The sequence below is a fragment of the Lonchura striata genome, chromosome 3, assembly GCF_046129695.1.
Source record: "Lonchura striata isolate bLonStr1 chromosome 3, bLonStr1.mat, whole genome shotgun sequence".
Taxonomy (NCBI): Eukaryota; Metazoa; Chordata; class Aves; order Passeriformes; family Estrildidae; genus Lonchura; species Lonchura striata.
Genome location: NC_134605.1, coordinates 33,248,646 through 33,264,671, shown reverse-complemented (window position 1 = coordinate 33,264,671; position 16,026 = coordinate 33,248,646). Strand labels below are relative to the sequence as shown.

General features: G+C 35.2%; 1 protein-coding gene across 4 annotated transcripts in view; it reads left to right on the top strand.

Annotated features, from left to right (window-relative positions):
• Nucleotides 1–16,026, top strand: part of BIRC6 (baculoviral IAP repeat containing 6) — a 170,613-nt gene that overhangs the window by 40,452 nt on the left and 114,135 nt on the right. For 2 of the 4 annotated variants that reach the window (XM_021548327.3, XM_077782053.1), the window contains exons 13-24: nucleotides 1,350–1,510; nucleotides 4,254–4,385; nucleotides 5,621–5,752; nucleotides 6,000–6,178; nucleotides 6,652–6,782; nucleotides 7,605–7,766; nucleotides 7,872–8,003; nucleotides 8,277–8,374; nucleotides 9,562–9,709; nucleotides 13,936–14,069; nucleotides 15,145–15,291; nucleotides 15,804–15,991. In XM_021548327.3, coding sequence (XP_021404002.2) covers nucleotides 1,350–1,510; nucleotides 4,254–4,385; nucleotides 5,621–5,752; nucleotides 6,000–6,178; nucleotides 6,652–6,782; nucleotides 7,605–7,766; nucleotides 7,872–8,003; nucleotides 8,277–8,374; nucleotides 9,562–9,709; nucleotides 13,936–14,069; nucleotides 15,145–15,291; nucleotides 15,804–15,991 — 1,744 coding nt within the window. The remainder of the gene's footprint in view (nucleotides 1–1,349; nucleotides 1,511–4,253; nucleotides 4,386–5,620; nucleotides 5,753–5,999; nucleotides 6,179–6,651; nucleotides 6,783–7,604; nucleotides 7,767–7,871; nucleotides 8,004–8,276; nucleotides 8,375–9,561; nucleotides 9,710–13,935; nucleotides 14,070–15,144; nucleotides 15,292–15,803; nucleotides 15,992–16,026) is intronic. The other 2 variants (XM_021548328.3, XM_021548329.2) reach the window with 2 other exon arrangements.

The window sequence follows — 16,026 nt, the reverse complement described above, 5'->3', positions numbered from 1 at the left end:
ATCATCCCCAAACATCTCTCTGGCACTGGATTATGTGTTCTCCAGGCTAGAAGAAAGGCATGAGTGATTCTAAATATTTATTGTTACAGTTGCTAACAGAGGTTTTAGGGTTTTTTCCCCCCAGAACAGTGGGATAAATTTTCATTATATTTTACTTACCTGTGTTCTTTGTAAAGTTAGCTGAAAATTCTTCACTGTGCCTTCTTGAATCATAACCACAAATTCTATTGCTTCTGTCCATATTCCCTTTCAAAATCTCTGCTTTTCTATGCTGCTAGTTCTGGAAAGCTGGCATGCCATTTCATTACTTGTACCTGAAATCTCTTTTAAGTTGTATTACATGTGCCTGAAGGAGATCTGGCCATCAAGGATATTACTGTAAAGAAATAAATACATTTGCGCCATTCCTTAGCCTACTTTAAAATGTTTTTCTGCACAATACTTTGTGTAGCATGCTGTTGAAGTTAAAATACCTATTTGTGAATTAGATATTACAAGGATGTCTCAAAAATATTTATAGCAGCATACTCAGTTTCTCAGTCTTCTCAGTTATACAGCTAAAAAAGTATATCAAAGTTACGTTTTAAAAAATTATTTATTGCTAAATTAAGGCGATCAAGTTGAGTTAGTTTAAAAATGTACACAAACAGGACAATTGACACATAATTAGAACTATTTTCATTGCTCTTTGGTTTGAACTATTTTTTACTATGGAATGGATCATCAAGGGCTCTCAAGTTTACACTTTCAGTGTAAACCAAACTTGTCTTCAAAACAAAAATGTGACTTAATAAAAGAAAACTGCACCCTTTTGCACAGCACAGGCTTCTGAGTGTGCATCTGATAGGAGGCACTTTTCATCCTGTATGAATTATCAAATGTGCTTTAAAAATGTTTTGAAAATAGTATTTTGAGTCTCCTATATGTTGATTTTGTACCATTGGAAAGTGACATTGTTAAGTGTTAAACAACGGATAAGGGCAACTTGAAAGAAATTACAAGGTAGGTACCTCTAATCATTCTTTTATACACTTCACGAATTGATAGATCTTCTTCTAGTGTTGTGTTTGGTTTTTTATTCTTGTACTTTTTTTTTCATGGAAGTAAGTAACTGGTATTTATAGTAATATGGAAACCATACTGTGATAAAGGTAATGGGGAATCTTTCCAATTCTGCTTTTATGTGAACATTACTTCTCCCCTGTCATATCAATTGTCAACTAAGGCAAAATAAGTTTTTCTTCTTGTTAAAGAGAGTGTACGTAGATGCAGAATGGGCTGGGTGATAATGCCTGCGTGATAGGACTTTTCTCTGTACACTGCATCATTGTCTTCTTTTTTCCTGACAGCAACAGCTGGGATGAGCATGTCTTTGAACTAGTTCTACCAAAAGCCTGTATGGTTGGACACGTGGACTTCAAATTTGTTTTGAATTCAAACATCACAAACATTCCCCAGATTCAAGTGACTTTACTGAAAAATAAAGCTCCAGGCTTAGGGAAAGTCAATGGTAAGTCAATGTGATATATATCAGAAAAATTGCTTGTGATTGTGTAAGTATTTAACTTTTACTGATTCATTCTGTTTCTCAGTATCATGGGTTTTGTTTCAGTTATCAGTCTTGAATGTATATGGGGAGACAAACTGGGTAAACAGTTTCAAAATCTTGACACTTAGGCAAATAAAAGTACATTGCTCAAAAAGACTGAACTCAGTTATAATTCTGTACTGCATTAATCCTACAGTTGTTAAAAATAAATTGTTAATTGTAAGTCATCCTAGAGATTGACTGATTAAACAAATGATACTCTTTTAAGATCTTGATTTAGTAAAAAAATCATACTAAATTATTCCAAGTCCTAGAAGAAGATTATTTGTCAGTGAGAAAATAGCAAGGCATTCTGTGATGGAAGTAAATAACCCCATGGTTTCCTTGAAAATTCTCTCATCATTTGGCTCATTGACTAAGCTATGTGGAAGCTGCAGTATGATTTCACCTTCTACTCCTTGCAGCTTTGACAGAGTAGACCAAAGTTAGTAATGCTCATGCCTTGGGAAGACTCCTAGCTCTCAGGGAACCTACCTATGAGGGGGTAGTATAAATTGAAAAGTCAGTTCTTTGACATGGAAGTGCCTCCACTGGGATTTTCCTATGATGAGAGCATTTGTTTCATGTCCTGCTCCTTGTCTGCTAGGCATGGAAGGTATTATATGCTGCAACTCCTTTTATTGAAGCATCAATTTCTTATCTTTATCTGGCCACCTCTTTTTCCAAAGCTTCTGGGAACTGGCTGTTTCAGAGAAATCTTGCTGTCAGATATTATTAAATTGCTTGCTGGATATCAATTGTGTTGAGGAGAATAGTAAGCATGATCATATAAGCCCTTTTTCCCTCCTTTTCCTATTTTTTTAAATTGCTCGGTAAGACCATCGCAATTAAACACAAGAGTAACAGTAAATTTCAAAAAGGAATGTAGGCATTTCAGAGATCATTAACATGCTTTCATAAAACTTCACTCTGTAACATCCCCCAGTTTTCAACAACAAAAAACATGTGCTGGAGATGCTCTCTAAAATACTGTAAACTGGTTGTAAACTCAAGAAGAAAATATTCTGCCATAGTAATATTGTTTGAGAAATGCCTATTCTTGTAGGGCTCTAGGTGATTTAGATTTAACAGAAGTGCTATCTGTGCGAAAGCAACAGACAGCAGTCAACAGGTGTTTTATCAGTTTCTTCATTTTTTTTTTTTTAATCCTTGCTGTAGAAACTAAATTTTAACATGCAAAAGGAATTTGTTCTCTCAAAGAAAAAGCCAGAACAGATTGTCCATGTTTCTTTCCTAAATGGAACCTTTGTTTTCAGCATTATTTCAGTCCATTTGTAGATCTGGATGTCAGAAATAATCTGAAAATCTTCACCTATGGAATGAAACAATAGAAGAAAAGCTAAACTCTTTTCCTTAATGCTTCAATTTTAAACACTTCTGAGCAAACAGTTCCATGAGCTGGTAATTCCTTGAAACATTTGATTTAGCTGTGAACTAAATTGCCAGAGCTCTCTGTGCATGCTTTTCAGTGGAGCATACTGATCAGAAGACATGACAGAGCTCCTCTAGAAAATGACATTTCACTTCCTTTCATGCAATATACTGGAATTCACTTTTTTTTCTGTTACAAGGTAGAAAAGGCATCGAATGGGGGGGGGTCAAGCAGTCTAGAAAGGTCTGGGGAATGTGAGAGCACCTTCAAGGCAGCCTTGGCAAAGTCCTTTTTTATTCAGTAGGACTGGAAATCCACAACTAACCAACATCTTCTCCAAGTGTAACTGCATTGCAATTGTTTCCTTCCCTTTTTCAATTTCTTGAGTTTTGGAGAGGAACTTTAGTGACATTTGCCTTTTTTCTATGCATTATTGAATAAAATAATAGGACACTAATGATTTCATTATAAGGGAAGATAAAGCTAGGTAATTTATATCTGTGATAGATCTTAACCAAAATGTTCCAGTACTAGGGAGAAGTAATTTTCAACATTGTTTGATGGCTCTTAGAAATGTATAAAAACCCCAGATTGAAATTCTGTTAACTCCCCCCTCAACTTCTCTCCTTCCATGGGGAGAGAAAGGAGCTAAAATTTTAAGATAATGAGATGTAGGGAAGATGTGCAGGGCAAGTTTATTCCCTCATTTCTTTGTATGACAGGAGCCCTAGAAACAGTTAAATATGTAGTGTGTAGTAATGGGAAGGCCAGAGGCATAATTCTTCCGGTTGGGAATTAATGGTTTTTGTCTGGCAGTTAATTCACTGTATATACTTCTTGTTAATTTGCTTGCATGTCCTCTTCATCTATAATTCATGTGCTCCATTTAATTGGAAAAGGGCCTGTGTTTAAGTATTACCAAAATAATGTTTGATGTTCAGCAGGAGCAATCCAGTTATTTGAAGTTTAAATTACCAAACTTTCAGTACTGGAATCTAATTGCTTTGGAGTAATCGGCAGTTGATTATTAGGGGAAAAGAATTTGGGCAGTGTTAAAACAAAGCAGGTTCTTTACAGGTCATTCAGAAATACTATTATTTTAACTATTTGCTGCAACTTCGAACAGTATGAAAAACATATCTTTGTGTAATTGTGGGTTTGTATTAGAAATATTGCTGTGGGCAGAAAGTTGATAATTTTGCTATGAAAACTACCACTTCTGTTTTTCCTGAGCCTTGAACAGTGTTTGAAATCATGCTATTTTATTTCCAGAAGCAGCAGTAGATAGACAAATCGCATTTCCTTTATCTCCAGCTCATAATATAGAAGTGGAGAGAAATGGAAAACCAGGACTGGTGGAATTCAGTGAAGAAATGCAGTATATGGATGTAGAGGAACCACAATGTAAGTTTTGTTGATCTTCTTATACTTCAGTTAGAATAGGACTTGCTTTAATGATAAATTTCTTGTTTTAATGATAAATTTGAATTCCTCTGAAAAATTTATCAGACATTAAAATATGTTCTCAGCTGTCTTCAAAGTTACTTTTCTTTCTTACCTGTTTGCTGTATGAGTTGAAAGTTTAACACAAACACACCAGAAGTGTCCTAAACTACTGGAGAGGTTTGGTGCTTACAAGCAGATTAATGTTTATTTGAATTTAGAAATCAAGTAGATCGACCTTTCAAATTTAAATTGCTAGCCTGTTCCAGCAATATTTTACTTTGTTTATTTGGCTAGTTTTAATATAATTTTTCTCTGCATACCTGGCTTTTATAGAGATTGATGCAGTAAACCAATAAGGAATAGTATGTAGAGAATTCATAACTAGGTGACATCACACTGTGTCTGTTTTTATACCTTTGTTGTTAACTAGCACTCTTCCATAAAATGTCTTAGACTGTGAAAGGCAATGAGTGGGTCTGAGTGAGGGGAGCTGCAGACTGAAATTTGTCAGTTGGAATGACTCAGTGTTAGAGCGATGGATCTTTTACTTGGTCCTTTCAACAGTCTTACTTTACACTTTCTTTGCTCTCATGTAATCAGCCTTATCTAGAGCATGACTGTCAAGGTCCTTTCCAACCCAACCATTCTATGATTCTGACTCCAAGAAAGGAGGGGGTACAAAGGATGAGGAGAAGGATCAAAGGGGTCATAAAAGTGCTGAAAGGAGGTGTTTCATGCTGAGAAAGCAACAACAAATGAGTGAAGATGTTTCACTGATTTGTATATCCCATAGAAGAAACAAAGCCATCTCTGTTTTAAATTTATTATTCATTTTGTTAATTTTTAAACAATGCTGTTCTGCTTCAGTTACAACCATGTAATGATTGTGCCTTTGTTTATATTGATTCTTTATTTCATCAGTTTCAAACATCAGTTAGAAACATCAGTTTTCTAAGCCAGTCAAGATATATATTAATCCATGTAATGCAATTGAAAATGGTTTTAAAACTGTCATTTACCTCAATTGATTTCACTGGAAAATGTCTAAAAGTGAACTTCAAGTCTTTCTTTATGTAAAGTTATATGTATTTAGTGATCAGAGCTTGACATAGTGCATTTTTAATCCATGCAAATGATAGATTTTATGACTTAATTATGGCTAATTCAGATCTATATTACTCATGTTTTGTAAGGTCTTAGATTGTGTCCATTTCTGGAGGAACACAAGGAAGATATACTTTGTGGTCCAGTATGGCTGGCTACTGGACTTGATCTATCAGGACATGCTGGAATGTTGACACTAACAAGTCCAAAGCTTGTTAAAGGTAAACCAGTTTATTGTGCTATTTGCATGAAGCCTGTGTGACTGAAGTGCATCTCGTACTTCTGAAGTCAGACACAGGTTTGTTACTTATTTTTACATTCAGAAATTCTGCTGTATAACACCACAGTGAGTTGCTGTTTACAACGGATTATAAACTACTCTAATTAACATGGTTGATCTGTTTACATCTTGCAATCTTTTTAAACTGTGCAAATTCTCCCCCCTCCCTTTTTCTTCTCCACTTTTAGGCATGGCTGGTGGCAAATATCGTTCATTTTTAATTCATGTCAAAGCAGTAAATGACAGAGGAACAGAAGAAATCTGCAATGGAGGCATTAGACCAGTGGTTAGAATACCTCCTCTAAAACCTCAAACGAACAAGGGCCATTCACTTGCTTCATTGTTGGCAAAAGTTGCAGCAGGCAAGGTAATGAATATACAAAGAAGATACGTGTGGTAGTTGTAGATTTGGTATGATTCATGTAATCTGAAAATGAATCAGCTGTTAGCAGATTTAAGATCCATTAAAAACTACTTTCTAAAGAGGTGACACTGTGTTGACACCTTCAAGCATTAGAGTTCAACATTTCTAAGTTGTTTCTTTTGTACGGACTGAATTGAAAAGGTCTGTTCTGCCACTTTCATATTCTGAGGACGTGTTGTTGAAACTTCTCTTGAGTATTTTCAGTCGTTGATAGGTCTTATCCTTCTGTGAAGATGTGTGTGTGCATGTGTATTGTTCTATATTAAAGCAATTAGTGAATAAAAGTGGGGTTTTCTGGTACAGTGCTCAAACCGAGAGATTTTAGCAAACTGTTTACATTTCACTGAACAAGGTATAAAAATAAATTAGAACGAATATGATTGATTTATTAATGATATTTTTTCTGAAAATATAAGGAAAAGCCATCTAGTAAAATTGAAGCCACTACTTCTTCAAGAAAGTCAGATAATCTGAGAGGCTGTGACTTACTTCAAGAAGTCTCTGTTACAATTCGAAGATTTAAAAAAACTTCCATTTCAAAGGAAAGGTTAGTAGATGTTTTTTAATTCTGAAGAATATTAGCTTTAGTTATGTTTCTCATCAAAAGCTTATTTCTTGAAATAGCTCAGGCCAAGATACTGTTTCAAGTTGTTATTTCATAAGCTTATTTTGTATGAAAAATCCTGTAAATTGCAAGTAAGAGGGCACTGTGCTGTGAAACTTGTGGTAGAATAACACCATGCATGAAATTTTATGTTGAGTGTTTTTTTTTGCCTGACTTCAAAAGGCAAATGTAAATAAGTTTACTTGGTAAAACAGAAAATTTTTAAAAGGAAGTATCTTTCCTTTCTATTTCCACATTGCATTGTTTCTTACAGCAGAAATTATATTACTTGTCAAAAAGTTTAGAATCAAATTCAGCTTACAAAGAAATGGTTGAAGTCCTTGGTTTGGTACTGCAGACCCAGATGCAGGTAATCCAGTATTTGAAGTGTATTACCAGCTGCCACCCTGCAGTGGTGGCACTGACTGTAATGGGCTTAAAGAAGTCAACGAGGCTGCAAAGAGGTATGTGCAAACAGTTGATAAAAGTTCTGTAGATGGTGGAAATTCATTCAGGTTGCTAGACAAGTTAATAGTGGGGAAAAACTTCATAGAAGTTTGCTAGATGTATTGTAATGTAGGAAGTTCTGTGAGCAGAAAATAGGATGATTGGAAATGTGTGCACAGAAAGTATTGCATATGCTTGTGTCCTGTTTTTACTTTCATCTAGGATTCTCTTTTTTTGCTGCTCCTAAGACAAGGATACAAAGCTGGAGAACGGCCATATTGGATAATTCTGGTTTTCTTTCCTTCTCCTCCTCCCTAGAGTTCAACGGTGTGCAATGTTACAGTTTTCAGAGTTCCATGAGAAGCTGCTCACCACTCTTTGCAAGAAGACAGAGGATGGTCTGACTACAGAACATGCTCAGAGTCTTGTACTTGACACACTTTGTTGGTTGGCCGGAGTGTATTCAAATGGCCCTGGCAGGTAAGGGAGGAATTATGTTCAAATTATCATGGCTGTTTCTCAGAATCAGTTTGCTTAAAAAAATAGTTTTATATTATTCTCTAAGGTGTTAACTTGTTTTCACAGCTCAAAGGAAGGAAATGACAGTTTGCTTTCTAAAACACGTATATGTGTTTCTGATATTATACGTGTTTGCTTCTTTGAAGCTGGGCGGAGCATAGCTCACAAATGTGCACGATTTCTTGCACTATGCATCAGGTCAGTGCTAATTATTTGTGTATATTTATTTTTCTTTCTTTCTGTTTTACACACATTTTGGGGATTTGCATGCATTCTGAACTGAACATGTTGTTTGTTATTGTTTGACATTGAATTTAGAAAGCAACAAGATCTGGTAGATGTTCTGTTCAGGAAATATGTGTTTAGGTTATGACTGCAAACAACACCAGTCTTTTAACTTCATCTCCTGGAGGAGATTTCATCCTTCATTCTTACTTCCTTGAATGTTAAAATGTCTGTGTTTTTTTGTAGCAATGGCAGATGTGACCCAAGTCAACAAGGGTTTGGATCAGTTCTTCTAAAAGCTTTACTTGACAATATGCCTCTTTTGCCTGCTGCTGCCACAGGTGGTACGTATGCAGTGTTTCTTGTAAATATACACAGTACATTTGTTGTTTGTTGAGTTCTGTTGGGTTCTCTTGTGAAATTAGAATGAGATAATTGTTCAGTTAGTACAAAGTGCTCCTTGGAGTGGTCTGGTCATGAAGCAGACATTTGCCGTTGGTGGAATTTTAAGCAAATAAGCTTGCTTAAACCAGAGTGTGAAGGCTGACATTTTTGAAGAGCTTAAGTAAGTTTTCTAAGAATTCTGAAAGATGTTTCGCAACAACAGATTCTGTTGACATAAGTGGCAGTCAGGGTGGTCTGTTATTTTTTAAATTAGGAGATAGTCAGGAAACTTGACTATCCAAATGATGTCCAACTAGCAATCCACTTCTGATTCTTCTGCACTACAAGGAAATTTTAACTAAATTAAATTTCTTTGTTACCTATATTGCAGTGTAATGGTCTCTTAGCACCTTGTTGAAGCATCTGGAGTGCCAGATGAAATGGGAAGATGACTTCACCCTTGTATTTTGGGTGTCAAGGCCTGCTTTTCATACTAGGATATTGTTGAATTGTTTCTAGCTTGGCATCACCAATGAGTTTTACAGAAAAATTAGTTTGCATTCCAAAAGGCTTGTGTTACCACCCAAGGTTAAAACACATAACACAGTGCTACAGAGGGTATGGAATGCACAGGGAGAGAAGGAGAAGGATGAAGTGGAGATTTGTGTTTCTGTACAGAAACACAAATGTTGTGGTCCCAGAAATTATTTGTATGGAAGCAGTGCCTCCAGCAAATACAGATTAAGGAGACAGTAACCAGAACCATAGGCTGAAAGAGTTTGCTCTGGAGTATGGCTTGGCTTTGATGAGATTGGAGCCCTTAGCCAAGCACCTTAATATATCAAGATCATTTTGATTGTTGTGAGCAGGAGGAATGATGGAAGTGTGCAAAGCTGTCTCTTGGAAATAATTTTTTCCCTTCAATTATGTATTAGTTGATAAAAGAATTGGAAGAACTTGTAGAACCTTATGATTGCAGAATGATTCTTTATTGAAACCTCTCAAGAAAGGGAAGGGGTAGAATATCTCCTAGTCTATATTCAGGCCATTAGATAATTATCACATCTGTTGATTATCCTTTAAAGTATGCTTTCTCAGTGGAAAAATTTATATAATGTTTCACCTGAAATAGTTTTTTAAAATGCAGGATCTGTGTATTGGTATTTTGTATTACTGAACTATGTAAAAGATGAAGATTTGGCAGGATGCAGCACAGCTTGTGCATCATTGCTGACTGCGGTGTCCCGGCAGCTGCAGGATCGCCTAACACCAATGGAAGCGTTACTTCAAACAAGGTACTAAGTTATGTGGTTCTTGTAAACTTAATTAAAACAAGCTTAATAACCATCTAATGCCATCCTTTAGTGTTCTGAAAAAGTTTGTGTTGCACTTTGCTGTATTTGTTTGAGCAAGAATTAAGTTGCTAAAGTTCTGGAAAACAGTTTTAACTTGTGCAAAATTAAAGTTGAATTTAATTGCTGTGTCACATTTAAAATTAGCAAATGTGTATGATGGTGTTTGAAGTCTGTGCAATCCTTAAGTTAGGATTTATGATTTTTAGTATAAGGACTAACACAGCATGTCATATTTTGACTCTTGGAAGGAATTAAGTATGTTGAATAGTTTGTTTAGCACAGTGCTTCACAAAGTTATAGACTTTCAGTAGGTGGGCAATACATTTAACATATTTCTTCCAAAGGCCACATTCTAAGTGTAGAGACCTGGAATAATTTACTGGGAATGCAGGTTCTTCTTTTAAATTACATATCAATGTATTTAAAATTTAAATTACAAAGTAATTTAAAATTCAAATTACATATCGATGTAATTTAGGACTGTGGTGTTTCATCTTCTATATATTGGACTGATTGGCCATTTAACTTTGGATTTACATGATATGAAAAGGAAATTTCTGGTGGTTCAGTTGTGTAGCAGTTTCCAAAGCTGCATTATGGTGAAGGAAAAATGCTGCTGTTTGACATTTCTTTCAGTTGTGGTTTGGGTGCAAGAACTTTCTTCCAAGTCAAGCAAGATCAAGATAGAAAAGTTTTAGTGGATGTTCGTTCAGAATTTTCAGATAATATTGAAAATGTAATAGAAAATGTAGTTAAGGAGGTGTAGAGGAGAGAGGATATCTGTTGATTTTTGGTTTTGTTTTTAAAGAACTATAATTCCAATATACTTCATAAAACCTTAGCATTACACTTGGATCCTTATCCTGGTGTCTACTGCATTCCTTTGCTTAGTTGTTAATTTATTTCACTGTCTAATCAGTTGATTAGAAATCTTGTCCCAGCAATAGAAATGGTGTCTGGAAAAATTTAGAATTTTGAAAAATAAAGTGAATTGAACCAAATGGAGGAGAAAAATGTGAAAATTACACTTGACATGAGAATGGCACCTTTCTATGGGAATAGAGTTGTTCCTTCATCTAAATTGCTTCCAAGTACTTTCTTTAAACAGCATATCTAAAATGGAAGGTTTTCCTCTTTTCCATTTGTTCACTTTTGAATTTGGTACATGCACCATTTAAGATCACCTTCTGGTGAGCACATGCTGTCTGCATGGCAAGGGAACATTTGTGAAGTGAGCCTGTTCGTGGTGTCCTTCGAACTTTGATTTTCTAGAATGTTTCTAGATGGTGTTTTACTGATTTTCTTCTTAAAACTTAATTTGCTTTGTCTTTTTAATCCATAACCCCATAAGTAGTTTAAGAGTAGCAGCACATCTCTTATTTGATTACAACAGCTCTTTAGCAAGGACTATTTCTTGATTTAGTTTACTAATTCAAGCAAAATCCGTGGGCCTTTTTTTCATATGTCTGTGGATCGAGAGAATACTGTCATTTTTGGATTTTGGTTTTTGTGTTTGATTTTGTTTTAGAAAAATTAGCAGGCAGCCATAGCTTTCCCCTTTTTCCCTTGTCTTTCCCCAAATTGTATTCTTTTTTGTGTATATTTGTGTTGCAGAATTTTTACTATTGTGTTTTTCCTCTTCATCCTTGGTTGCAGGTGCAATAGGCTAACAACTGGTAATCAGCTAAAAGCAGATGTCTCATTAATGGATCTGCACATTCATGGGAGAATAAAACTCATTTTACTATAATGTGCTACAATAAATCAAGTCAAATTTGCAAGGATAAGTCCAGTAGGGTGTGTTACATGATTTGCAGTTCATAAAACAGCAAAAAGGCATTTTAGATAGGATTTTTGACTGTCTTACAAAAAAACAGGTTTGTTTTATCACTAGCAAATCTAAAAAATTTTCTCCAGCCTGTTCTTGAAAGTACCAGATTTATGTAGTCATAGAGTTAAATTATTCAAAATATTGTAAGGTGTTACATGGTTTAATTACTGTTATCATTCGCACTTGAACTGTCTCCTGCTCTCCTCTAATCTGAAAACTCTTCTGCTGCAATGAAAGCCTTTTTAGTGCTTGTGTCCTCCCCACATTGGCACTGGAAAGCAGTTTCTTTAATTCTAATCAAATTCTGGATGTCTGGATTGTATTTGTGTCTTAATTTTATTCTCCAGATCTGTAGTCATTCTTAAAGCATTTCCTTCAGCTTCTTTGGTCCTTGTCTTCCTTGTATTGTGATAGACAAAATTTTACACATTATTCTAGTTGAGGGTTCTGATGAATGAAACAGGAGAGGTATTTTTCATAGTTTATGTTCATTGCTGCACAGATGAATAAGGTGATTTATGAGTTTTTACATTACATTCTTGATTTCGTCTTTGGGTTTTTTGTTGGTGTACCTTTATATCTTTTTGTGAAAATAATTGCTACTGAAGCTTAAAAATGTGAACCTCATTCCTGCTGAAGAAAAGGTAAAAGGCACTATGCTTGTTGCAAAAAATCTGGGCTGGACAGTATAAATTAAACCCTCTGCAGTATGTTCAAATTCTACTCTACAATGCTCTTGCAGTTTTTTGACATTTTATCACTGGTTTACTTAATAAATCAAATTCTTTATTTAAAACATGTAAGTAATGAGTGTTAGTGTTGAGCTGACCTGATTTATGGAATGTTTAAATCTGATGTCTAAAGCAGACTTTGAAGGTGCAGCACTGAATTTTGAGCATTTTTGTGTGTTTTATTAGCCACTTTACAGTAGTATATTGTCTAGGCTGGTGTCAAAAAAAGGTCAGGCAGCAAACACATCAGTCTTGTCAGATGTGCAGGGTGTACTGGTCCCGTCTAATGCATGCTTGTAAAGAGCAACCAAGTCTATCCTATGTTGTTCTGAGTATAAAGTTATTTAAAATTTACTACCTTGTAAGTAACTTGTTTGGGAAATGTAATCTTGAATGGGTTGATCTGTAATTTTCAGATTTGCCCTTTGTAAGATCATTCATAATTTTCTGATAATTACAGTCATGGTATTGTGTGGTCAAAAGCACTGACCCCAGGTAGTGTGGTAGGATTTTGACCATCAGAGAAGTCTAAAATCTGTTCTTACCTTGTTGCTGGTGTTGTATTCATGTAGACATTTACACTTTTGTGATTACTTAATCAAAAAAGCCATGTAAACATTCCAGTCTTCTCAGTATGTTGGGGGTTTTTACCATAGCTAGTAAAGAAAAGAGAAACTGCTTGGAGGCAGAGGGAAGAGGGGGTGGAAGAACTTGCTGCCCTTTCTAGAGTGTTTGTGGAAATATTTCAGATTTCTTCTGTCTCTTGCCAGAGTGCAGAGTGTTGTGTTTCTCACTTTTGTTTCTACACAGATGCATTCTTGCTTTCTACTCTGGCTTAGTAATTTAGCCAGATTTCCATTTTTTTCCTCTTTTCAGTTGCTGGTAATAGGTATTGTTAAACACTTAAAAAAAAAAAAAAAAAAAAAAAAAAAAAACCCAAACAAAAAAAACCTCTTCCAAACAAAAACAAAACCATAAATGATCAAAAAATCCACTGATTTTGATATGACTTTGGAGTTTCCTTTTTCTTGGCTTATAAAACCCTAATTGATTTGGGACCACTTCGAGTGATGGTGCTATTTTTTGCCATCCAGCACTGCCAGAGAAAATGTTAAAAGTTTTCTTCAGTTAAGGTATTTATCACAAGTGTTGATTGGTATGCCTAGCGGCATTTCCTTTTTTAATTCTTACTTCAGCTGGAAGAACCAACTGAGGTGGAATTTCTTCTGCTGCTTTGAAACAGTACTGTGTTTTTATTGACTTCAGACTAATGTCTCATTTACCATGTGCAGGTGTGTGTCTTGCCATGGCTCATTGTCTAAGGCTTGTAGTTCTATTTTCATGCCTAGTGTGATTGTGTGTCATGTTTCCAGGACAGTTTTACATCTTCAAAACTCTTAAAGAGTTACTTGCTTAGCATTATAAGCAGTTTGAACATGCCATAGAATAAATACTTTTAATGAAGTATAAGCAAGTGATAATTTCTAAGATGTGTCAAAGGAAGAAACAGAAGAGTTTGGAATATAATAAATCCTGATGGTAAAATACTTGGCCTTTTATATGCATTCTTATTGTGTGAACGGTGCTGTTTGTCTTATTTGCAGATATGGATTATACAGTTCACCTTTTGATCCAGTTCTTTTTGATTTGGAAATATGTGGATCTTCTTGTAAAAATGTATACAACAGCAGTATTGGAGTACAGTCAGATGAAATTGATCTGTCTGATGTTCTGTCAGGTATGTATGTTTAGCAGTGATTGATTGTGGTAGAATTGGTAAATCTCTATTGTAGTGTTTTCTTTTCATGGAGATGTGATTTTATACTTTCCAACAAGCTGAGGTCCAAGCTATTCTCTTGCTCATGGTACCTTTTACATTTCCTGTGGCCTTAGGACAGCAAGAAAAAGCCTCTTTCTGGAATCTATTATTTTATTATCCTGTAGAATATCTCAGGTAGAGATTAGACAGGCTGCTCTCATTCCCTGCGTCAGTCACTAGGAATCATCTGTCACCTCTTTCAAGTAGCTTCCATGAGGTGTGTTATTATTCATTTAGGCTAGCAAGATTCACATAGGCAGAGAGACCTAAATGGAATTTTTTGAAGTTGGGGAAGCTGCCATATACATTCTTCTACTTAAATATAAAGGTTTAATGAGGTATTTTTTCTGTTTTAAAGGAGTTAAAATACCTTAAATGCATATTTGTGTCTGTCTTCTCAGGTTAATTCGTAAGTGAATGTTTAGGCCCTGCAATGTCCTAAAGAACTAGATCATTTTTACCTGTCAGGAAATTCTTTTCATAGAAAGTGTATTCATCAGTCATAGTGACTCCTTTCCTTCTCTTGTATGCTATTGTCTTTCTCCTTCCTATCCTTTCCTCCATACAATTCTGTGAATTTGTTTGGATATTGATTAATAGTCTTGGTTTTATATTAAATTTGTGTATGAACTTAGTTGGTTTGGCAGTTTTTTCCTCTTCCTTTCCAGTAGCATTAATATATTTTTGCAAGCTAACTTGCTTTCAGTGTAGAAAGAAGAGAGCACCCATATATAATTTCTCTCTGGAATCAAGAAAGTTATACTACGCTTCTGTCACAGTTGACAATTTCACTTAATAATATGCTCTCTTCAGATTTGACAGCAAATAGACTTCTATTTATATTGAGGATGTGATAATGTTAAGATGTTTCTTCTACAACATGAACTAATAAAATATGTGCATTATATTTAGTTGTCCCTTTTGACACTTCATTAATTGAAACATCACTATAAAGAAGACATTGGCTGACTGTGCAGATATGTTTCTCTTTCAGGAAATGGGAAAATAAGTAGCTGTGCAGCTGCTGAAGGTAGTTTTACTTCTCTTACTGGACTTCTGGAAGTAGAACCTCTGCACTTTACCTGTGTTTCAACAAGTGATGGAACTAGAATAGAAAGGGACGATGCAAGTACGTTTACTGGTATATACAATTTTTTATTTTTTCTACTTAGCATAGTTCCATAATACATTTTTAATTGAACATAATGGCACTGTTTGACAAACTGATTGCTTGTAGTTTTCCAAGTGTTGAAATGTTTTGTCTGTGGTTTGTTTCTTCTTAAATAATTTCTATATCTGAAGTTAAACTTCTTGGATCTTAGCAAACAAAGTAGATTTAAAAAATACTTGAATCCATTTGTTTCTATTGGAGAGTATAATGATCAAGCTTGCATCTTTACTACCTTTTGTGGTGGAAGAATTCCAGAGCAATAGATGTCTCTTCTGTAATCTAAGTGTTATATTTATGACCAATGTGCATAGTCTATAAACCATATACTTTGTAACTCAAGATGATGTTACCTTGTAGCAAGAACTGGATTAAAAAGATATTTATCTTTTTTTTACTTCACTCCAAATAATTAATAAGGAACTAAAGGTGTGTTTTATAATTTCTACATGGGTGTTTTATTTTGTTTGTTTGTTTCATGCCAGTGAGTACCTTTGGGGTTACCCCAGCAGTTGGTGGCCTCTCTTCTGGAACAGTTGGGGAAGCCTCGACAGCACTGAGTTCAGCAGCCCAGGTAGCTTTGCAGTCTCTCTCTCATGCAATGGCCTCAGCCGAGCAACAGCTCCAGGTGCTGCAAGAGAAACAGCAGCAGCTTTTGAAGCTTCAGCAACAGGTTGGAGGCCATTTGGCTCTTTTTAGTGCTGTATC